This window comes from Nelumbo lutea, chromosome 6, assembly GCF_056320005.1.
Source record: "Nelumbo lutea isolate HS-2025 chromosome 6, American lotus-T2T, whole genome shotgun sequence".
NCBI lineage: Eukaryota > Viridiplantae > Streptophyta > Magnoliopsida > Proteales > Nelumbonaceae > Nelumbo > Nelumbo lutea.
The window spans coordinates 34,969,085-34,994,439 of record NC_142689.1 but is presented as its reverse complement, the minus strand read 5'-3'; the positions used below and the strand labels follow the sequence as shown (position 1 = coordinate 34,994,439).

Sequence of the window (25,355 nt, the reverse complement as noted above, 5' to 3'; positions counted from 1 at the left end):
CCTGGCCTTTATACCAAATGGACGTGAAAATTGCCTTTCTGAATGGAGATCTGCAGGAAGAAGTTTACATGCGTTTGCCTCCTGGATTCTATGATGTAGAAGTAGGTAAGAAGGTCTATCGGCTCAACAAGGCTTTGTATGGTTTGAAACAGTCACCTAGGGCTTGGTTCGATAGATTCAGACTAGCACTTGTGAAGTTTGGATATGTACAGGCCCAGTCAGATCATACCCTATTCATCAAGAGGGTGGAGTCCTCTTTGACACTGTTGGCAGTATATGTTGATGATATTGTGGTCACAGGGAATGATAGCCATGAGATTGAGTCTCTTAAACAGCTTCTTCACCAAGAATTTGAGGTGGAGGACCTTGGCGTACTTCGGTATTTTTTGGGTATTGAGGTTGCTAGATCCAAACAGGGGATCTTTATATCTTAGAGGAAATATGTCCTTGACCTATTGGCAGAAACTGGAAAGTTAGGTGTCAAGCCTGCAGATACACCAATTGAACAGAATCACATGATTAGTGCCGAGAGTGGGGAGCTTCTGCAAGACAAAGTTATGTTCCAGCAATTGGTAGGAAAGCTCCTATATCTCTGCTTCACTTGGCCAGATATTACCTATGCTGTTAGTGTTGCCAGCTAGTACATGCATTCTCTTAGAACCACACATTTTCTTGCGGCAGAAAGAATCTTAGCTTACTTGAAGAGATGCCCAGGTAGGGGCATACTTTTCAAGAACAACAATCACATGAAGGTGGAGGTTTATGCTGATGTAGATTGGGCTGGGAGTGTTGATGACAGAAGGTCTACCTCGGGATATTGTGCCCTTGTGGGAGGAAACCTTGTCTCCTGGAGAAGTAAGAAACAAAGTGTTGTCTCCCGGTCAAGTGCTGAAGCAGAATACAAGTCCATGGCCAATGGAGTGGCTGAAATCCTATGGCTAAGATCTCTACTTGAGGAGTTGGGTATTGAGTATGAGAAGCCCCTGATGCTGTACTGTGATAATCAAGCTGCCATTAATATAGCACATAATCTAGTACAACATGACAGAACCAAACACATTGAAGTTGACCGTCATTTTGTGCGAGAGAGGGTCCCATCTCAAGAAGTATGCCTCCCTTACATCACATCCAGTATGCAACTAGCAGACATTTTTACTAAAGCCGTATCAAGAAAGAAGCTAGAGGCGGATCTATCCAAGTTGGGAATGATGAACATATACTCCCAACTTGAGGGGGAGTGTAGAGAACAGTGATGTGGGCCCCACAACTGTGATCCCACTCTGTCCGTAGGGTAGAATGTAGCTAGTCACAGCTATGGTTATTTTTCTGTTCTGTTATCTATAGTTTCAGTTTTATATTGTTTGTTATTTGTTAGCAGTTATGATGTAAACACCAAGGGCAGATATGTCCTTTCATGTAACTAGCATAACCTATATATATTAACTTAAAGTGGCGGCGGCGGAATATTGACATTTTGTTCTTCTCCCAAAATTCTGTGTTCTATTGCTCTTCCACCACTCTTTCCTCTACATCTTCACATTCTCTTCTCATCGAACCTGAAATCTCTTAGTGATCAAGACTGAATAGTAGTCTTGACAACCTACAAACAGCTTGTATAAGATCATTACAAAAGTGTTGTCTTTGAGGCTGAAGAAGGTACTGTCAGATATCATTGCACACTATCAAGGAGCTTTTGTGAGTGGAAGACAAATTACAGATCAGATTTTAATTGCTAATGAGAGTGTGGAGAACTTTAAGAGGGATAAGAAGAAGGGAGTGGTCTGTAAGCTGGACTTGGAAAAGGCTTATGACTTGGTGGACTGGGATTTCTTGAGGAAAGTTTTAACTAAATTCGGGTTTGGGGCTAGATGGTGTAAGCGGATCATGGGTTGTGTCCGGAATTGTCATTATTCAGTGCTAGTGAATGGGACAGTGGTATATTTCTTTCCAACCAGTAGGGGTATAAGACAAGGAGACCCCCTTTCTCCTTTCTTGTTCATTCTAATTGCGGAGGTTTTGGGGAAACTGATTCACAGAGCAAATTCTAGGGGGCTCATTAGAGGCTAGAGGGTTGGGAGGGTGGAAACCCCCTCACTCACTTACAGTTTGCTGATGACACGATTCTGTTTTGTGAAGGCGATACTGTGAGGTTTATCAGGAACTTAAAGTCGGTGATACAACTGTTTGAGCAAATGTCCAATTTGAAGGTTAACCTTGGGAAAAGCTGTGTAGTGGGGGTGAATTTGGAGGAGGGAGAGATCAGGGAGAGTGCTGAAGTGCTGGGGTGTGAAGTTTCGGGGTGGCCTTTGAACTACTTAGGATTACCATTAGGTGATAATCCCAAGAGAGTTTTTGGAACCCGATGATGGAAAGGTTTGAAAAAAGATTGGTATCCTGGAAAAAGAACTACCTCTCTCTTGGTGGGAGAATTACACTAATTAAGGCCACGCTTGTTAACTTACCCATCTTTTTCATGTCGGTGTTTAAAATCCCAGTGAAGATTGCTAAAGATTAGAGAAGATAATGAAAGATTTCTTGTGGGAGTCGGGAGAGGAGAAGAGCGATCATAGAGTTAGCTGGGAAATAGTGTGTAGGAGTAAGTCGTGTGGTGGTTTGGGGCTTGGGAGTATTAGGAGAAGGAATATGACTCTGTTTGGGAAGTGGTTGTGGAGGTTTCCTATGGAGAAGGATAAGCTATGGGCTAGAATAATGGCAAGTATACATGGGCTCTTGATAAAGCTGATAAACTCTGGTTGTATTGTCCTGCCCCAAATACAATTTCTTCACATGGTCCCACACATCTTTGGCAGTATCAAGGAACATGAAGTTCACACTAATCCTGGGTTCCATACTGTTCCACAACCATGTGATGATCTGAGCATCCTCTTGCTCCCAGTCTTCATACTCGTGAGAGTCAGAGGAGGGTTTCTCCTCTCTGATGTGTTTTACCTTGTTCTTTGCCTTCAGAAAGACTTCAACGGATTTAGCCCAAGGCACATAATTCTCTCCATTTAATTTAATGGAGGTCATCTGAACATTCAGGTAGTCTGTAGGCACCATCACACTAGGTTTATAATCATTATTGTCTCCCATTATGTTATCACCGATTCTGCACACTTCCTGAATTCTATTATCACTGAGATCTGCACAATACACACCACTAGGTCACACCTGTCACATTGATTGCAGCACTAATTGTTGCTGGAATGTGTGCTCTTTACACCACAAACTCTAGATCACACCTGTTCACACTGATTTCAGCACTTGTTGCTGAAACGTGTGCTCACACCACAAACCCTACTCCTACAACTACCTGAAATCTCATCACTATATGATCATATCTCTTCCTTCAAAATGCACAAAGAAACCAGCATAAACCCTAGCACTTACTGGCCGAAACCCTAGCATATGGTCAGAAACACACCTCCTATTTAATCCATAACAGATATCATGCACTGAAATCTCTTACCTTATCGCTGAAGTAACACCCATACGAGCAGGAAAGTAGTCCATGCACAACAGCCGCTGCACACACAACAACCACTGCCTACACAGTTCGGCCCTCTATTCTTCCTCTATTAGGAGAGGGCGATCTCAGAAATCACAGCAACCAACCACATACGACCTGACTTAAGGCATAGAGACCTCCAAGGGAAGGGGGCGATCACTCCTTTTCAGCCCTTTCCCTTATCTCCAATCGAACACAGAAAAAAAAAGGAAAACCCTAGATAGAGTGTGCAGAGAATGAATCCTAGGCAAGCAGAAATCTAGGCAGCTTCAATAAGCTTTGATACCATGATAGAATTCAGGTCTGCCTTAGAGTTCGGCCTGACTGAGTTCATTTATGTAGAAGAAGAAAAGGTGAGAGAGAGAGAGAGAGAGAGAGAGAGAGAGAGAGAGAGAGAGAGAGAGAGAGAGAGAATTCTGGTTCGAACTGAAAGAGTCAACTTGATTTCGCCCAGTCGGCCAGTAAGTATTTATATTATTATTAAAACATAACTGAAAAGACCTATGTGCCCTTACTTAAGTTAAGAGCACTTGTTCCATCACAACATTACAGATCAGCAACATTAATCAAGGTATAAAGACAGAAATACCCCTACGCTAACAGATTCGAACCTGAGCTTCTTGTCCCATATTTGGCATTGATGATTCTTCTACAGAATATATTTGGTTCCTTGCTGAAATTCCAATGTAATTTCTCCAAAAGTGAAGTTTTGATATCCTTTAAATGCCATACTTGTAAACAACCCTTAATGTTATTAAACCCACTTTATCTCAGTGCACTCAATGAAATTTAAACTCATCTTTCTGATGCAGTAGGGCTGGAACAAACTATTAGAAGACAGAAATGGGAGAGAGAGAGGAGAAAGGGTAAAAGAAGAGAAAATAGAGAGAGAAATCCCAAGGAATAGCTCCAAGGGGGTCCTAGAATCACTCTAGGCTTCATAGCAATCAATGTTTTAAAACGTGGAGGTGTGACGCAAGGCATTCCACTACCTAGAGGCGTGAGACGTAGTTCAGAATGCAAGGGGCGTAAGCCTCCCAAACACAAGGAGATGTAAGCCTCCTTGAGAGGAGGGGGGAGTTGTCTAGTAGGACTGTAATCAGTCCTAGTTATAATGTACAATAAACAAGAGAAAAAGGTTTGGGAATGAGAGAAGAAGAAGAAATAGAAGAAAAGAAGGAGAAGATGAAGGGATGAAGTCAAAAAGAGTGTGGGTTATGACATGAATTGTCGCCCCACTCGGCTATTTGTATTAATAGTTAAAATAGGGGAAAAAACCAGAATTACCCCTACTGCTTATTATATAAGCACAGAAATAAGAAATATAGCAAACTGAAAATAACTACCAACTACCACTAACATAAATAAACAAACAGTAGTGGGGACCACATTAATGTTCTCTACATCCCCCTCAAGTTGGGAATAGATGTTTGTCATTCCCAACTTGCATAGATCTGCCTCTAACTTTGTCTTTGGAACTGCCTTAGTAAAGAAATCTGCAAGTTGCATGTTGGAAGTGATACATGGAAGACACACTTCTTGGGAGGCAACTCTCTCTTTGATAAAGTGTCGGTCCACTTCAATATGCTTAGTTCTGTCATACTGTACCAGGTTATGGGCAATGTTAATAGCAGCCTGATTATCACAATACATTAGGGGCTTGTCATAAGTAATACCCAACTCCTCATATAGGGATTTCAACCATAACACTTTAGCCATACTATTTTCCATGGATCTATATTCAGCTTCAGCACTGGAGTGAGCAACAACATTTTGTTTCTTACTCCTCCAAGAACAAGATTATCCCCTACAAAAGCACAATACCCAGAGGTAGACCTCCTATCATCAACACATCCAGCCCAATCAGCAACTGTGTAAATTTCTATTTTCATGTGACCATTATCTTTGAATAGTATACCTCTGCTTGGACATCTCTTCAAATATGGCAGTATCCTTTCAACTATAAGTAGGTGAGTAGTTAGTTCTAGGAGAATGCATATACTAGCTAACAACACTGACTGCATAAGAGATGTTTGGTCGTGTGAGACAAAGATAGAGAAGTTTTCCAACCAACCGTTGGAACATAACTTTATCTTCAAGGGGCTCTCCACCTTCTGCATTGATCTTATGGTTTTGTTCAATAGGTGTTTCAGCAAGTTTAACACCTAGCTTCCTTGTTTCTTCCAATAGATCAAGAACATACTTTCTTTGGGAAACAAAAACCCGATGTTTAGACCGTGCTACCTCAATATCCAAGAAATATCGTAGCTCTCCCAAGTCTTTGACCTCAAGTTCCTGGTGAAGGAGTTGCTTAAGAGAGTCAATCTCACGGGTATCACACCCTGTCACCACAATATCATCCACATATACAACAAGAAGTGTTAAGGAGGAAACCACTTTCTTAATAAAAAGAATGTGACCATTGCATCTTTCCACTCAGGTATTGACAAGGCTTCCTGCACTATTCTGGGAATGGGAATAGCAACAAAGGATGCCAAAAAGGACTTGTAAGATGGAGACAAATGATCATAAGACAAGAACTGGGAAATACAATGAGTTGTAGATGAGGTACAATGGCGTTTCCCTTCACGGATTGCAATGGAAAGGTCAAGGTCATCCAATGGAGGTGAAGGTTCAACAGTGGAAGGTATCTCATCTACAATGGAGGGAGAAGGAACTGTGGTACTTGGATTTGGATTCGTAGAGGGAATTGGAGCTGGCTTGGACTGTTGATGACCAAAATCAACCTGCCTCCACCGTCTGTGATATACTCTCAAATCCCAACACCTTTGACAACCCTCGTCACTACACTCCCCTTCAGCGATTGGGACATGTAATGGGATTTTTGATGAATGAACCCCCACCTCATAGTCTCACTACTTTCCCCTTGAGAAGAAACCCTAGGATAATAGGGTACATCCTAAAAAAAGTGACATCCATAGAAACAAACCTCCTCCCAGAAGTAAGTTCATAGCAGCAATATCCCTTTTGAATTTGTGTATAACCAAGGAAAATGCATTTTGTGGCTTTAGGATCAAATTTGGAATGATGAGGTCCAAGGAACTGAACAAAGTAGGTAGACCCAAAGGTCTTAAGGGGAATAGTAAACAACTCTTTATTAGGATATAAAAGGGTGAATGGAACTTTAATGTTTAGAACCCGTGAAGGAACTCGGTTGATGAGATACACAGCTGTATGAATGGCATCTCCCCAAAAACTTATAGGCACATTGGAGTTAAACATGATGCTTCTAGCCACTTCCAATACGTGTCTATTCTTCCTCTCAACAACCCTATTTTGCTGAGGTGTATGGGGACAAGTATTCTGATGGATAATCCCATGGTCAAGGCAATATGAGGCTAATGGTTTTGCAAAATACTCTTTCACATTATCGGATTTGAAAATTTTGATTTCGACCCCAAATTGAGTTAAAATTATCGATGAAAGGTCCGGATTAAGGTAGGAACCTCATCTCAAGAATGCATAAGATAAACCCATGAAAAACGAGTATAGTCATCAACAAACAACAAGAAATATTCGCATCCCCCCATAGCAGTGATATGATAAAGTTCTCTAAATATCAATATGCACAATTTCAAAAGGAATACTACTTTTATTACTCAAGGAATAGGTCGTTCTACAATGCTTTGCAAGCTCACAACTTTCATATTTCAAATTGGACATCTGGACCGACTCAAATAAACTAGGAAACAAACTTTTCAAAGACCTAAAAGATAAATGACCTAATCTGTTATGCCAAAGCATAACCTTACTAGTAGATTGAGAAACAAAAGACCTCCCAACTTCACTATCTTCCCCATGTGAGCTCTCTCCAAGCAGGTAGATTCCATTCGTCTCATGACCAATCCCAATCACCTTCCTTGTCTCCAAATTCTGAAAAACACATCGATCAGGAAAAAATGTCACTGAAAAATTTTGGGTTTTAGTGATGCTACTAACTGAAAGCAAATTAGTACTAAGTTTAGGAACATGTAAAACTGAAGACAAAGAAATGACATTAGACCATTTGATGTCTCCCTTGCCAGAAATGGGAACAAGGGAGCCATCAACAATAGACACTTTGTCTCTACCAGAGGGTAAGTGATAAGTAGTAAACAGGAGGACAAGCCAGTCATGTGGTCGGATGCACCTGAATCTATCATCCAACAAGGTTCAGCGTTACCTGGGGCTGAGGCATGATATGCTGAAGCCCGTGTACCTGAATGAGCAAATGCTGAAGTGGGAGTAGCGGATGTTGTGACTGATGGCTGAGATAATGGTGCTAAGTTGCCAAATTCACTCTCCAATTGATTCAGAACAGCCTAGACAACAGCTAAGGTGTCCAGGGATGTGGCTCTTGTGCTAGATGAAGGTGCACCATCAGTAGTAACAGCCACATTGGCATTTCCCCATTTGTTTCTGAGCTTTGCCGGAACTAGATGTGGATGCAACTTCCAACACGTGTCTTTAGTTTGTTTTGGTTTCTTGCAATGTTCAGATACTAGCTCTCTCTTATCTTTCTTCATATCCCTCTCCTTATCACCTCCAAACTTTTTCAACCGTCATAAACTTATGGTTTTAAACCTAGAACTGGTCGTAGGTCAAGAAAGAAACCCTAAAAATCAGAAGAAAAATAGGAAACTCCTAGTTGCACCTCCCAGATTATTCAAAAAATTTTATTAAGGTCAATCTCAAGAACAAACAACAACTTACTCAGAAAAAATCTGGCCGCCACTTCCAAACCACAGTCTGAACCCTAATCTTGAGGTTTCTTCCCTTCGTCTGATTCTTCCTGATCATTGGACACCCTCCAAGGCTCTACGATCCCTTGGGCATCAGCTGTACATTGCTAGCAACCTCCAAGAATCAGTCGATGGTCTTATCTCTGTTGGAACTTCCAACCCTTGGAAGTTCTCATGTAGTCGGCCTGATTAGACTCACATGAGAAGTCCTAAGTTGGCTTTGATACCAAGTTGTCTAGCAGGACTGAAATCAGTCCTAGTTATAATGTACAATAAACCAGAGAAAAAGGTTTGAGAATGAGAGAAGAAGAAGAAGAAATAGAAGAAAAGAAGGAGAGGACGAAGGGAGGAAGTCAAAAAGGGTATGGGTTATGACATGAATTGTCGCCCCACTCAGCTACTTTATTAATAGTTAAAATAGGGGGAAAAAACCAGAATTAACCCTACTGCTTACATAAGCACAGAAATAAGAAATATAGCAAACTGAAAATAACTACCAACTACCACTAACATAAATAAACTAACAGTAGTGGGGACCACATAACAAACATAGTGGGGACCACATTAATGTTCTCTATAGGGGGTTAGGAGGAGGAAGGGGAGGAGGATGAAGAGGAAGGGGGGATCTCATTTTTTCTTTATTTTTAATAAAAATCTTTTATATTAAGAAGAATAAATATGCATAACATTACTTGAAAGGGGAGGAGGATGAAGAGGAAGGGGGGTCTTATTTTTTGCACTTGAGGCGTACGCCTCAGAGATGTCAGCGCCTCTGGCATACGCCTTGGGGCGTTTTGGGAGCGCCTCGCCTGGAGTAGTGTTTTAAAAACGAAAGGCGCAAGGGCCATTTTGTGCTTGAGGTGCAAGGCGAGGCATGTGCCTTTTTGAGGTAAGGCGCACAATTAATAAAAAAGCTAAAAAATAAAAAAGTCAAAAAATTCAAAAATAATGCCAAAAAATTCAAAAAATTATAAAACATAGTATTAATAAAAATATAAACTTAAAGTTTAAAATAAATGTTTTAAAAAACCTATTATCTAAAATTAAAATACATTAACATAATATGTAAAGCATATTCAAATGAGAATTTAAAAATGAAATCAAACATATAAAACATTTTCAAGCATATAAAACCCATAATCTCTTTTTTTCTCAATTAAATCAAGTCGCTAATGTGACATATTACATTCCTAATTCTACGAGCCACCTCTGTGCCATGCCCATCGAGGCAAGCCTAAACAAGTCCATGTTAGGGTCTTAAATTTTGAGTTTTCACACAAAAGATAATGATTTTATAGTTTTAATTGCTTTTAAGAAATTTTATTAGGATGAATGAATGGACAACATTACCAAATTGGGGTTCTCGAAGCTTCAACTCAGAATTTAAGACCCTAACGTGGACTTGTTTGGGCTGGCCTCAAGTGGCGTGGCACGGGGGTTCGGGGGTGGAGCCCACGGCCCAACCGCTAGACTCAAAAAAAGGAAAAAGCGTCAAGCATAGTTTTCAAGGTGCCAAGGTGAGGCTAGGTGACTGGGGGTGCCTAGTTGCCTAGGTGGGCACCTAGGCGATAGATTTTTTATGTTAGAAACATAGATCCTAGGGTAGTTCCCTAGGTACCATAACCATATTTCTTTAATAATTATTCATGATTTTCATAAGAAAAGTATAAATTTCATATTAAAGTATAGAAAATCAACATTCATGAGAAGAAAAGGAAGGAAAATAGAATTAAAAAAATATAGGGGCTGAACCCTTATTTTTGTTATAGGAAAAGAAGAAAATAAAAAGTAGTGGTAGTAGTAGTAGTAGTAGAAGAAGAAGAATATATGGAGGAGGAAAATGTGGTGATTAGATAAGTTTTTAGTTCTTCCTTACTTATTGGTTCAGGTTTTTAAGTCTTTGTGAGTTCAATACAACATTTAGCAATGTTTGTGTTGATTAAACCCTAATAAATAAGAAAGTAATAAAAAGAAATTAGTATATAAACACATAAAGTGATTATTTTAGTTTAATAATGTCTATTTTATAATTATAATCTCAAAATAAAAAAGTATTTTATAGTAGGAAGTAGAAAACTATTAGGCGATTAGGCGAGGCGAGCCTCAAAGGGCGTCTTGTCGCCTAGGCGGTCGCCTTGACAACTATGGTGTCAGGTTTTCAAAAGGCGCATGCCTGGGCTAAGGTGCAAGGTGCACCAGGCGCACACCTAGGCGCACCAGGCGTGTGCCTTTTGAATGGGCTGTGCCTAGGACCTAGGCGAGGAGGCGCCTACCCTAAAATGTGCCTTGCCTGAGCGCTCAGGCACGCCTTTTAAATCATTGGCCTGGAGGCGTGCCTCCAGGCGCACACCTAGGCGCACCAGGCGTGTGCCTTTTGAATGGGCTGTGCCTAGGACCTAGGCGAGGAGGCGCCTACCCTAAAATGTGCCTTGCCTGAGCGCTCAGGCACGCCTTTTAAATCATTGGCCTGGAGGCGTGCCTCTAGGCGTATGCCTCCCATGCCTTTTAAAACACTGGTAGGAATCACTCCATACAGCAAAAGAGTTCTAAAGAAATCTTCACTCGTTCATTAGCTTCAAAAAGAAGAGAATACATGCATTTATAGAGTGACTTGTGTGACCTAGAATACTGTTCACCATAATTACAAAAATGCCACTCCTTGTCTTGTGCATCAAGAAACACAATAACTTTCTATCTACTAATGCAAACAAACTGAAATTTGAAAGACAATCCGTACTAATTTAGAGAACAAGATGTTATAACTCAGGCCCCCACAGGACTAGTTAAAATGACGCAAATACCCATGCTGTTCAAATATACAAAAATACAGAAAATTTCAGAAAATTCCAAATTTGACTCTTCAGCCCCTGCATTATTTTCAGTTCCATGTGAAGAAAACCATTTTGTAATTTTTCATGACGATCTGCTATACTTGCCAGAACAAGGAAGTGGGAAAGGAAATAGACGGTAAAACTAGACTGGTACTTTTAACCATGTGATGTGTAGCTTCTTTCTGGATCATTTATATCATCCAAACAAGCAAGACAGCTATATAAACATGGTTGAAACCATTTGATTACATTGATATTTGGCATATAGCTATATAGCAAGTTAACCGTATGGATAACTGTGGCAGACTCCCAATATATTTTATGTACAAGCAAGACAGCTATATAAATAGTCTGACTTCCTATGAGCTCTATCCCAACTAACTCCTGGTCTCGATAAGCCGTCTGCTAGATCATTATGCTCTTTGGTTAACCATCTTAAATTGGTTTTGTATGTCACTATGACCCGAAGTCTGCCTGATTTCATTGAGCATTAAAGTTTCCTCCAGGGCCCTTTACTGGATCCTTTACCCCATTTGATGGTGTTTATCGAACTCCCTCTCGTCAGTATTAATGCAGGTTTTCTCAAGATGGCATCCCTCAGGACAAAAGAGCTATTACCTCAGCTTTGATAATATCTATTGCTGTTGATTGGACCACTAGAATCTCAAGTGATGCTTCCTTTCCTACCAGACAACAGACCACCAACACAAGGTGCCCAGTTACCCAATCTGCTGTAATCAAATCTAAATCAGAGTTATTTTCTAAAATTGTAGTTGTGGGCCACCACAGCTGAAATGCAGGGAGGTAAGGACTGCAGTATCAGTACAGGATTTTTACATATGTTGCCATGTCTGATGCCATGAAATTTCTTGCGGACTGATGCCATGATGCCACTGAGATTTTAGATGTTTGTTTAGTATTTTTAGGTGGCCATTAAGCTAAGCCTTTGAATGAAGAATAAAATGGGTTCTTTCCTTGTACTCTATTTCAGGTGCACCTCTTTCTAGGGATTTATACCTAGGTTTTAGTTTGGTTTTCAATTATTGCTTCGGGTTTAGACAGGAGGTTTGGCTGTCTCTATCAATTTATGTTTAAAATGACATTATATGCTGTGTTCTTTCATTTAAATGAAATGATGGAATTCATCAAGGTTTAAAATGTCTATGTCGGTGGAAATCTTGGTTATCCAAATATAACCAAGATTGTAAAAATTCATCAAGGTTCAACATGTTGGAAATGTCAGAAATATCGTATGGAAATATTGTAAAAATTATAGACATGGTGGAAACATTGTAAAATATGCAGAATATAGAATGATATTTTATGAAATGATAAAAGAAGCATAGGCACACCTTTTTAAATCATTATCTTGTTCCAAATCATTAAACAAAGCTAAGAAACTAAGGTTATAGACAAAAGAATAGATTCTGAAGTTGCCCTGTAAACCCTAAGATTTAGAGCTTCATGATAGCATGAGTTGAAATGGAAATGCTGATTCCAGTAAAATTTCGTGTCGCTACCCATGGAAATGGAAATATGTCATGGAAATATTAGGGAAATTAAGGACATTTTAAACCAGGAAATTCATTGTCTAAGGTGCTTGCTTGATTTCTTTTTCTCTGGGAAGAGAGCATGTGGTTCCTTATCATTTAAATGAAACTTAAATTGTCTTTGATGAGCTTATGTTATTCATTCATTTTCTTTTCATCACTCTTGCCAGGGGAATATGTCGGTCTTACAGGAGCCAGGTTGGATGGGGCAGAAATGCTTGCTTGTGGTCTGGCAACTCACTTTGTCTCTGCCATGGTATACTTCTGATTCAATTAAACCCTGTTAATTAAGTTTCTGAACTACAAAACTTACAGAAAGATGTTTTGTCTGGCTTTACCCTCCTGTTTGAGAAAGATGATAAATTTGTCAATCATTTTGCATTTGAGTTCTTCTGCCATTCTTAACAGTTTTACTAACTATACTGTCTTTCTCATTGTTCAAGCTCATAAGCTTTTTTCTTGTGAAGTCTTCACTGCCTAAAAAGAAAACCTAACTTCCTAATGATTTGAACCTTTCTTTCCTTTACTACATTTATATCCATCTTGTAATAGAGTGCACTTTCTTTAATTGGGTATAAAATCAACCAATCACATCAAAGAGTCAAGTTTCTAATTACTTAATCAATGACTTTGAAATTTTGGGTACAATTAAACTAATATAATAATAGATGTTAGAATACTCGAATCAGGGGTGTTTTGGTCATTTTGGTTTATCTGGTTGAGAGTGAAAGGTCTATTTTATCTAAGTTTAAGTTATGTGTCCCATCTCTTATGAGGGACAATATGGTCTTTCTTGTAACTCTATTATTTGGAATAAATGCAAGTGGGTCGGCTAGGGAGGTGATTTTTCCTCTCTTCTAGTCTGGCCGAACTCTTCTTCTTCTTCTTTCTCTTTCCTTTCTTCTTCTCTACTTCAACCTAGAATCGAATAGGGTTTATTTACATGGTATCAGAGCAGTAAAATCTTGCTCTCTTTTTTTTTTCTCATTCTTTCTTGCTGCTGTCTTTTTTCTGGGTTCGCCGCCAACTATTACAGCCATCTTCATTCTTCGGCTGACCTGAGTGGAAGTTTGACAAGGGGCTGAAAAGGAGCTGTCGTTTTGTGGTCTTGGAGGTGAGAATGCCTCCGGTCGTTGTGGTGGTGGTCGTTGAAGTGGTGTACTAAACACCCTCTATTCAGTTTACGAAGAGGACTGTATGTGGACAGGTATGAACACTGCTGTCTTTTGCCCAAGTAAGGGACTGTGAATGCTGTGTTTTGCTTCAAAATTTGTTTGTTGTGGAGGTTTGGAGTGACTGATATGCATATCAGTCTTGTTCTTCGTTTTACCTCATATGTGTGCTAAAAGAAGAATTGTCGACTTCTGAAGTTCACGACAGCAGTGGTGTGGTGGTGGTTGTGTCGTGTTGATTGGTATATCTATGATTCTGAATATTTAAAAGTGAACTCTTAGACCTTGTGTGTAAACAGTTCTGCAGTGTGTAGAACAGGTGTTTGATGTGATGACTGAGTGATTTCAGTCTTAGTATTTGATGTGCAATGTGCATTTGAAGAAGTTGGAGTTGGTGGTGTTGTAAGTAAGATAAGTCTTGTGAAAGTGTGTGAGGTTGTGTTGCATATTTGATGGTGAAATAATTAAGATGCCTTTGATTGGAGATGGGAATGACAATAAAACAGGTGCCATGCTTTCTCCAGACTACTTAAGTGTTCAAATGACATCCATCAAGCTGAATGGTGAGAACTATGTACCATGGGAAAAATCTGTGGATGTGTTCTTAAAGGCCAAGAGGAAGGTAAAACATGTAAGAGAGGAGAAACCTTCCTCTGATTCTCCGGGGTTTAGTGACTGGGAACAGGAAGATGCACAAATAATGACATGGCTATGGAACAACATGGAATCAAAGATTAGTGTGAACTTTATGTTCCTAGATACAACTAAAGAAATCTAGGATCATGCTAAGAAGCTATACTCCGAACAAGACAATACAACTAGGGTGTATCAGTTGTATCAAGAATACTTTAATCTGAAATAAGGAAGTCAAAGCTTGGAGGAATACCATGCAAGTCTGAGGAATATCCGAAATGAGCTCAATGTGTATCATCCTCTAACATCGGATGTTCAAATCCAACACCAGCAACGTGAACAACTTGATGTGACAAAGTTTCTTGTGGGTTTGAAGGCTGAGTATGAGCCTGTCAGAGCACAAATATTGGGGGGATCTGCTCTTCCCTCACTTGAAGAAGTTTTTGCCTGTCTTAAGAGGACATCTATTGAATCTATAGAGCATTATTCTCTCTTAGACAGATCTGGTCTGGTAGTGACTAAAGGGGGTGGCCGTGGAAATAGAAGTGGTGGTGGTTGTAGTGGACTTCCAAGCAACCGTGGTGGTCACATGTTTAACCGCGCTGGTGGTCGGAGTGGAGGCCGAGACTCAGGGGGAGGTCGTGGTAAAGGAAGAAGTAATGCCCAGTGAAAGCGTACACACTGTGGTTTAGAGGGACACAGTTCATTTCTGCTATGATTTATGTGGTCCACCCAACACTTGGGCTAACCATGCTATGACTAAGGGTAGTGGTACAATTACTGAAAGCCAATAAACTGACCCCACCTCCACATTTACTGGTGCTTCTGGGAAGGAAATGGTGAGTGTACCACGTGCAGTATATGAGCAGTTCCTTCAAACATCTCAGCAGAACACCGCTACCCTTGCCCATTCAGGTATGGCTTGCTTAGCTTCCAAAGCCTCACATTGGATCATCGACTCCGGAGCCTTGGACCATATGTCCGGGACTCCTGATGTATTTTCTTCCCTTTCTCGCTCATCCACATCTCAAACAGTTACTCTTGCTAATGGTTCTACATCTCCCATTTGTGGTGTTGGTGATATTGATCTCTCCTCGTCTTTATCATCTATTTTTTATGTTCCCAAGTTCCCCTTTAACCTTATGCCTGTTAGTAGATTAACCAAGTCTCTTAATTGTTCTGTAACCTTTTATCCTTCTTGTGTGTTTCAAGATCTCAAGACGGGGACGAAGATTGGTGGAGGGCATGAAGCAGGTGGATTGTATTACCTTGATGGTGGTGGCCCTTCAATAGCTTTTTAGTCGTCTCTTACTCCTCTTCAATGGCATTGCAGACTTGGTCATCCTTCTCTCAAGGCTCTGAAGTTGCTGGTCCCTTTCCTGAGTCATCTCTCATCTTTAGATTGTGAGTCATGTCAATTGGGAAAATATCATAGAGTCTCATTTAGTCCAAGAGTTGATAGTCGTGTCTCAAATCCTTTTTCTTTAGTTCATTCTGATTTATGGGGTCCAATCAAAGTGATGTCATACAATGGCTATAAGTATTTTGTAATTTTTGTTGATGACTTTTCAAGAATGACATGGATTTATCTTATGAAAGACCATAGTGAATTGTTCTCTATTTTTCAAAAATTTTATGTTGAAATGCGCACTCAATTTGGTGTTCATATTAAAATTCTTCGCTCCGATAATGCCAAAGAGTACAACTCATCACCATTTCAGCAATACCTAGAGCACCATGGGATAATTCATCAAACTTCTTGTGCCTACACCCCACAACAGAACGATGTGGTTGAACGAAAAAATCGACATCTCCTTGAAACTGCTTGGTCCTTGATGATCAATATGAATGTCCCACAGCATTTTTGGAGTGATGCTGTCCTCACATTCTGTTTTTTGATCAATCGGATGCCCATGTCCATCCTTGGAAGTTAATCCCCCTTCTCGGTGTTGTTTTCCACCTTGTCTCCATTTCCTCTCACCCCAAGAGTCTTTGGCTGTGTTTGTTTTGTTTAACACTTGGGGCCTGGTTTAGACAAGTTAGATGCATGAGCCACTAAGTGTATCTTCCTTGGCTACTTGAGGACTCAGAAAGGGTATAAGTGCTATAACCCTAAATTCCATAAGTCATTTGTGTGCTCTAATGTCACCTTCTTTGAATCAGTCCCATTTTTCTCAAATGCTGTGGGTTCTTCTCCTTCCTCCATAGTTCCTCTTCCCGTCCCTGTTGCGGATCTCTTTCCCGTGGCTCCTATTCCTGCTGCAGATTCACATCCCATGCCGGTTACTACTGAGAGGCCGCCAATCACACAAGTGTATACCCGCAGAAGTGCATCGGACCTTCCTCCAATTCAGCCCTCGTTGATAGATCCTGCTACTACTTCTTCTCCCCTAGATCTTGATCTTCCTATTGCTCTGCGGAAAGGTAAACGTACTTGTACTTCTCATCCTATTTCCAATTATGTTTCAACTGCTCACCTTTCTGCTTCTCATCGCAACTTTATATCATTACTCTCATCTATTTCCATTCCCAAGACTGTCTAGGAAGCCCTTACCTCCCCAGGGTGGCGGCAAGCCATGGAAGAGGAACTCTTTGCTCTACGACACAATCACACGTGGGAACTCACTGCTCTTCCTCCTGGTAAGCATGCTATTGGGTGTAAGTGGGTCTACACAGTGAAGTATCTTCTTGATGGCAGTGTGGAGCGATTGAAGGTGAGGTTAGTGGCCAAGGGCTATTCTCAGCTGTATGGTGTGGACTATATGGAGACATTTTCTCTTGTGGCTAAGATTGGTTCAGTTCGGATGTTGATTTCATTAGTTACTATGTATGGTTGGCCTCTTGTACAACTTGAGATAAAAAATGCCTTCCTACATGGTGATCTCATTGAGGAGGTGTATATGGAGCAACCACCAGGGTTTGTTGCTCAGGAGGAGGATGGTAAGGTTTGTAGACTCAAAAAGGCAATTTATGGACTAAAACAATCTCCACGTGCTTGGTTTGGCTGGTTCAGTGAAGTGGTGAAAGCCTTTGGGATGAAAGTGTCAGGTAGACCATTCTGTGTTCAGCCATGACTCAAAAGATGGGAAAATCTTGCTAGTGGTGTATGTGGATGATATTGTCATAACTGGGAGTGACAATAACGGAATCGACAGGTTGAAGAAATTCTTACAGGACCACTTCAATACGAAAGATTTGGTAAGCTGAAGTATTTCCTGGGAATAGAAGTTGCAAGGTCAAAGCATGGAATTAACTTATGTCAGAGAAAATATGTTCTTGACCTACTTGAAGAAATAGGGCTGTTAGGTGCTAAACCAGCAGAGACTCCTATGGAACTCAATGCCAAGTTGAGTGTTGATGCAGGTGAAGAGTTGATGATCCTGGAAGATACAAGAGGTTGGTGGGAAATTTGAACTACTTGACCATTACTCAACCAGATATATCATTTGCTGTGAGTATGGTGAGTCAGTTTATGCAACATCCTCGGGTTCCTCATTGGGAAGCTGTTATGAGGATTGTTAGGTACCTGAAGGGTGCTCTAGGTCGTGTTTTTCTATACCGAAGTGGAGGGACCCTTGAGATAGTAGGGTACACAGATGCTGATTGGGCTGGTTCTATATCAGACAGGAGATCAACTACAGGGTATTGTACCTTCCTTGGTGGCAATCTTGTAACTTGGAAGAGTAAGAAACAAACAGTGGTGGCAAGGAGTAGTGCAGAAGCTGAATACAGGGCTATGGCTCATACCACATGTGAACTAGTATGGTTGAAGAACTTGCTACAAGAGATGGGATTCTCAGTTGATAAGCCCATGAAACTATTCTGTGATAACCAAGTTGCTGTTCACATCTCTTCCAACCCAGTCTTCCATGAGAGAACTAAGCATATTGAGGTTGATTGTCACTTCGTAAGAGAGAAAGTGGTAAGTGGAGTGATAACCACATCTCATGTGAGCTCAGGAAATCAGTGGGCAGATAGATCTCTTTACAAAGGGATTGTCTCGGGGCAGAGTAGATTATATTTGTAACAAGCTGGGACTATATGACATATAGTCTCCAGCTTGAGGGGGAGTGTTAGAATACTCGAATCAGGGGTATTTTGGCCATTTTGGTTTATCTGGTTGAGAGTGAAAGGTCTATTTTATCTAAGTTTAAGTTGTGTCCCATCTCTTATGAGGGACAATATGGTCTTTCTTGTAACTCTATTATTTGGAATAAATACAAGTGGGTCGGCTAGGGAGAGGTGATTTTTCCTCTCTTCTAGTCAGACCAAACTCTTCTTCTTCTTTCTCTTTCCTTTCTTCTTCTCTACTTCATCCTAGAATCGAATAGGGTTTATTTACAATAGATAAAGTTCAAACTGAGAGAGACCAATACAATAATGCATAAAGTTCCAACTAATAGGCTGAAATCCACATTACTATGTAAAATGACCGAAATACCCCTAATATCAAGACTCCATATCTGAATGCTTAGCTCCTGTGTGTGCCTCTCTCTTTCTCCTCATTTTTAGATGATCCACTAGTTATGTGGTTATACTGCTAAACTTTTTATTGTGATATTTTTAATAGTTGGGAATACATGCCTAATCTTATATATTATATGCTTAGCTTGATATTATGAAATCTACATGGTTAAAGTGCTCATAGACTTTTTCTCACAAAGCCCCATGTAATCTGTACCAGAAATTTGAGTTGGTTTCAACTTTCAATTATTTTTTGATGAATCAACTTTCAATTATTGAACCTGGTCCTTGGTTTCTGCTTTCCATTGTAGATGACCTCCCTCTGTTTTAGTACCCTTATTAGAACAGGGATACTTACCAAGTACCAACCTTGTGATGCCTCTCTCTCTCTCTCCCTCTCTCTCTCATGTGTTCATGTAAAAAAAATGCTTTTGTAACTTGTCTTCTATCAGTAAACAGAGATTGCCTTTGCTAGAAAAAGCATTGTTCAAGGTGAAGACATCTGATCCAGCTGTTGTTTCTGCAATTATTAATGAATTTTCAGAGCAGCCTTCTCTGAAAGCAACAAGCTCTTACCACAGGTAAATCTGGTATAAAATTCTTGGTTACATGGTGTCTGAATTTATACGCATCTGTAACTTTGTTATTATTTCCTAATCTGGGGTTATAGGTTGATTGGATTAGCCGAGTGAGAGAAATAAGAGATTGACCAACCTGTTAGGTGTCTCTTCTTAAGGACTCCAAAGGAACTCCAAACCAGCAAAACTGAGATACTTTGTGCTGATTGAAGCATCCCATAAAGGAACTCCAAATGAGAGCTCAAACAGAAATGTTGAGTTTCTCGAGATTACCCTTCAATCTTGAATGAAAAACTGAGATTATAAGCTGGTAGAGGACCTGCTCTGATACCATGCAAACCCTCCTTACCAAAGTGAGAAAAGAACTTAAAACAGATTCAGGGGTATCCAGAATGAGTCGAACCCCATCCTACAGAGCCCTCTTTATTTTAAAGAAATGTATAATTACCATGGTTTTGAAAACTGGACTGAAAATGGAACTTCTTTGGCCACCGGTTCCCAGGTCAAATGGTCCAACTGTCTGGTCCAAACCCGGGATGGATGGTTCCAAAACCGGACCCAGACCCATGACCGTTCCCGGTTCAACCAGTCCAACTGTTCGGTTCCCGGGTTGTATGGTTTTGGGGTTCCTCTTTATTTTAAAGAAATGTATAATTACCATGGTTTTGAAAACCGGACTAAAAATGGAACTTCTTTGGCCATCAGTTCCCAGGTCAAATGGTCCAACTGTCTGGTCCAAACCCGGGTTGGATGGTTTTGGGGTCCAAAACCAGACCCAGACCCAAGACTGGTTCTTAGTTCAACCAGTGCAACTGTTTGGTTCCCGGTTTGGATGGTTTTGGGGTCCCTCTTTATTTTAAAGAAATGTATAATTACCATGGTTTTGAAAACCGGACTGAAAATGGAACTTCTTTGGCCACCAGTTCCCAGGTCAAATGGTCCAACCGTCTGGTCCAAACCTGGGTTGGATGGTTTTGGGGTCCAAAGCTGGACCCAGACCCATGACTGGTTCCCGGTTCAACCAGTCCAACTGTTCGGTCCGGTCCAGTTTTCAAAACCACGATAATTACTAGAATACCCAAACAGGGATGAAAGAGAAAAAAGAATAAAGAATACAAGTAATGTACAACAGAGACTATACTAATAAGATACATCCAAGTCACAGAATCTCCACATTGGCTACACTTGATGGGGGTGTAGGGCACATAACTAATTGTTCTGTATTGTTTTCCTTCAATTCATAAAGTTTAATACTGTCACTGATAGAAAAAGGAAGGGGTGATTTTAACAATTTAAAGAGGGGAGGGAGGGAGAGAATAATTTGGCTTTGTCAGACATCTTATAACTTTTCTTTCAACAATTATGACATATCTTTACTATGGTTTTCAAAATCTTCTTATGTTGACCTTTCTCTGCATTTTCTGGAAGCTAATACCAGTTTTTTCCTGGTCACAGACAAGATATTATTGAGAGGTGCTTCTCTAGAAGGACGGTTGAAGAAATTTTATCTGCTCTTGTAAGTTAATGAAGTGGTTTGTTGATATCCTTTACATTTGTCATGTTAATTGATTGTTTCATCCTTCCGTTGTTTTTGTTTCCTGCACTTTCACTGCTTGGTGCGATCTAAGTTTCTTGATATTGCCAAAGTGGATTCATGTGGTTTTTGTAGGAGGAAGAGGCTGCAACTGGTGCTGATAAGTGGTTATCTGAAACAATTCAGTCACTGAAGAAGGCATCTCCGACAAGTCTTAAAATTTCTCTGAGATCGGTATTGTCATGCATATCCTCTAGATAGTTTCATCAATTTTAATTTAAATGTCAGTTTGATCTGATTAGATATAACATAGTAGAACTGTACTGTTTTGCTAAAAGTAACAGAAGAATCATTTAATCCATATTATAACAGTTTCATGTATGAATTCATGTGAATGGTCTGATTGTTATTTTCTTATTGGATGCAAATTTAAAAGTTCTGACAGTTCAAAGCATAAAGGATCATTTTATATATGCTAATATTCGTCTCAAGTTACTTCCTTTCCTGCAATTCCAGATTAGAGAAGGAAGGTTGCAAGGTGTTGGTCAGTGCCTTATTCGAGAATATAGGATTTGCTGTCATGTTTTAAGGCGAGATGTCAGCAAGGATTTTTTTGAGGTTTGTGGAGTTTGATACAAATTGTTTCTCTTGCCTTCTCATAAATCATTCTAAAAATGGATACCATGGTTCAAATGCAGGGGTGCAGGGCGATACTGTTGGACAAGGACAAAAACCCCAAGGTCTTTCTTTGTTTCTGTTTTTTTTTTTTCGATAGTTAATTTTGAATAAATTGAAAAATATGTTACTCCTGTTTATAATAAAATCCTTTAATATTTTATTCTTTCAGTGGGAACCCTCTCGATTGGAGTTTATCAGTGATGATATGGTGAATCAGTACTTCTCCAAGGTGGAGGATGAGGACTGGGAAGATTTAAAGCTCTCGGCTAGGTTCAACCTGCCTGCTTCTGCCGTGGCAAAGCTTTAAGCTAGATTCACCAGTTATTGCCCATTAAGCAGGGTACTTGGTTTGAGATTCAATGTGCAAATGCTGCCCATGACCTTGCTGATTGTGACATTTATTGTGCACTAGCCTAGTGCTTGAACTTGTCAGTTGAATAGGTTTAATTTCACATCCATGTTCCTGTTGTCTCAAAGATGAATGAAGAAGGTACTAATCTTACACATCTGGCATTGTTTTTTTCTTTTTTTCCTTCAAATAACTTTAAAATTAGGTTAATCGAATAGGAATCGGGAATGTAGGTTTCTACCAAGGGATTTGATACAAGTTATTGTCCTCCATTCGACTGCTATGCTATCAGCTATCCCTCCATTCTGTGACTTTTTCTTAAGCTGATTTTTAGTTATTTCCTCCATTATGCTGCTTTGCTGACGAACATTGCTCTTCGTAAGACATAAGATGGGCCATACTTTCCGTCTTTAATAGACTTTTTAGCATTATATTGTGACAAGTAAAAAATAGGGTCGACTTCTATTTCACTTATTTATTTATTTATTATTATTTTTTTTTTGCGGTTGGAAGAATTTTGCAAGCTGATATGATGTCAATTGACCCTCAGGCCAAGGTTCAAAGTATTGGCTGATACGTATCATTTCAGGGCTCCTCCGGTACGTCCCTACAGTGGGTGTATCGGAGGTCTCACCGGTTCAGGGGGTAGAGGAGACCTAAATTGGCCCCCCTGAATCAGTTGCGAAAAAAAAATAAAAAAGGGGTCAAAATGTGTATTGATTTGCCCCATAAGCCCCTACCGGTATATCGGGCATATCGATATTTTGAACCTTGCCTCAGGCTGTGATACATACGTAAAAGAGGCATAGAGCCATAGACCCACTTCAATAAAGCAACTGTAGCATGGACTCACCTATATACATTGATTTCACACTCAAGGCTCAAGCAATACTGATATCATTTGGTTATGATTTCCTTTGAGTAACCAACTAACCATCAATCTAAAGGTTTATGGTTTAAATTTTAAAGTATCGAGCCAAGGTTCAAAGTATCGACATGTATCGACCAATACGTATCATTTCAGGATCCATCTGATGTCCTTACAGTGGGTGTATCGGGGGTCTGACCGGTTCAGAATGTGGAGGTGGCCTAAATCAGTTCCCCTGAACCAGTTGCGAAAATAAAATAAAAAAAAACACTAAAAAGCTGTATCGATATTTTGAACCTTGTATTGAGCCACTAAAATCATCGATACTCTTCTTTTTCTTTTTAATGCAATGACTCCAACCTTTTGGCTCAGTTTGGAAGGAGTATGAATAGTGCAAATACATATAAAATAATACAAAATATAAGATTTTACATTCTACATATTTGTATTTGTACTCCTTCCAAAGCCTTTCAAAAAAAAATATGCACAAAAGGTTTTAATGTTTAAACTTTAAACGTATGGAGCGCCCCTAAATCCATATATTTAAGTATTTAACATTTCGGTGCAAACCGATACGTATCATATGATATGTACCAATTCTTTGAACCATGTCAGTATACTCGAGTTAGCAGTCAGGTCAGCTGGTTCATCCAACCGTTATCCTGCAAAGTCTATTTCTATATACTCGGTAGAAGTCATTGTTTTCCAAATTTCTTACACAGCCACCGACCTACAATGATTATAGGTGGGGAGGCAGTATAAGTCTTCCTCTTTGATGGATGGCCTTAGGAAGAGAGAGGAAGAAAGGTGGAGTTTGCAGAAGCTGAAGAAGAATGTAACAACATTAAAAGTATCAATACGTATTGGTCTGTATCAGTCGATATGTATCATGTTGATAGCTTTCCGATATATTTCTACAGGGGTTGTATCGGGTTAGACTATGGTTTAAAGGATAATTAAGACTTAAACTGATTCATCTTAACCGATTTAAAAAATAAAAAATAAAACATAAAAAAAGCACCGCTGTATTGACCTGTGTCAATAGTTAGAACCTTGGAATGTAAAAGGTTTTGGGTTTATGTAGAGGATTTGCAGAAGTTGAAATATTTGAGGCACAGTCAGATAGGATTCTCGCAAGAGATCGGTATTGGATCTATGTAGAGGGTTTCGGGTCTCCTCTATTTATAAAGGAGAACCTTTAATGGAATAGGAAGTTACATATTAGAAAAAGGAGACTTTTCCTAGAACGGAAGTTATATTTTACGCAGGAAGCTTCCAAGTAGGGTTTTGCACGTGTTATTGTGGATATTCCAGGATAAGCTCTTGCCTTTTTCTTCGAGTTCGAACATGAACAGGGGTTTGGCTACAGTCTTGCTTCTGAAATTTCTCATGCCTTAGTTGTTTTGGTTCAAATGTCAATATGCTGATAATTTGTCATAGTTTTTAACTTTTTATACGGGTTGAATAGCTGCATTGTAGCACTCAAATCCCATTGTATTGTTGTTAGGGATGACAATTTTTTTCCATTTGGGGATGGGGAGAGTACTCTCCACCCATAGGGACTCCGATTCTCACCCCATAGGATCACCACTATATATATATATATATATATGTATGTATACGTTATATATGCACACATATATCTATATATTAATATTTTAAAAAATATGGTTGAATATGTTTGAATCGTTTCTAATAAGATTGTAAATTTTAATTATTTTTTATTCTTTAAAAAAATAAAAAACAAAAATAAAATGATTAACATTATAAAAAATCACGAGGAATGAGGATCTCCGTACAGACGAAGATGGGAATAACCTTGTCCCGTTAACAGGGATGGAGAGAGGCTCTCCGTCCCCACCCCACCCGGTTGCCATTCCTAATTGTCGTTATATAGCATTTTGGTGGTTTGTCATGCGAGCAAAATTTGGAGATAGCTATATTCAAGAGGCTCGGTGATAGGGCCCACACCTTTCACGGTAGGCGTATCATGCACCGGATCGCTGAACAGCCATCAATTTTGTGCCGCGATGATGGTTCCGTGTGTGTCGTCATTGTGCGTCGTCGTTTAGGCGTTAAGTGCGTCTGTGCTGTAGGGATCGTTAAGCTATCAGCCATCTGAATGTCTTTTAGGGGAGCCACTTGAATATGAGAATCTGGGTTTGTGCTGCGATGTGGGGGCACTGTGGTCACTTTTGTACACCCGGTCTTATCCTTCGTACATGGAGCAATTGCTGTAAAAAAATAACATTATCAAAATGTAAAACGGATTTGAAGACTTCGGCCGTGGATGATTGCTTATACAAGATGAAGACTGGGAATCATCAAGACGAACAGCTGATTGCTTATACGAGGAGCAAAACTCCATCTAAGATTTAACTTAAACGGCCATTTCTCGACAGTCATATTATTCCTTCTTAACAGTAGAAAGGTGGCAATAATTCCATA

The 25,355-nt window shown here is 39.8% G+C and overlaps 1 protein-coding gene across 4 annotated transcripts in view; it reads left to right on the top strand.

The window, feature by feature from the left end:
* Positions 1 to 22,361, top strand: part of LOC148848502 (3-hydroxyisobutyryl-CoA hydrolase 1-like) — a 71,678-nt gene extending 49,317 nt beyond the window's left edge. For all 4 annotated transcript variants that reach the window (XM_088951615.1, XM_088951613.1, XM_088951614.1 and 1 more), the window contains 7 exons: positions 12,802 to 12,887; positions 19,360 to 19,481; positions 20,934 to 20,994; positions 21,148 to 21,246; positions 21,529 to 21,630; positions 21,711 to 21,752; positions 21,860 to 22,361. In XM_088951615.1, the coding sequence (XP_088807741.1) occupies positions 12,802 to 12,887; positions 19,360 to 19,481; positions 20,934 to 20,994; positions 21,148 to 21,246; positions 21,529 to 21,630; positions 21,711 to 21,752; positions 21,860 to 21,997 (650 nt within the window). In that variant the 3' untranslated portion in view covers positions 21,998 to 22,361. The remainder of the gene's footprint in view (positions 1 to 12,801; positions 12,888 to 19,359; positions 19,482 to 20,933; positions 20,995 to 21,147; positions 21,247 to 21,528; positions 21,631 to 21,710; positions 21,753 to 21,859) is intronic.
* Positions 22,362 to 25,355: the final 2,994 nt, after the last annotated feature.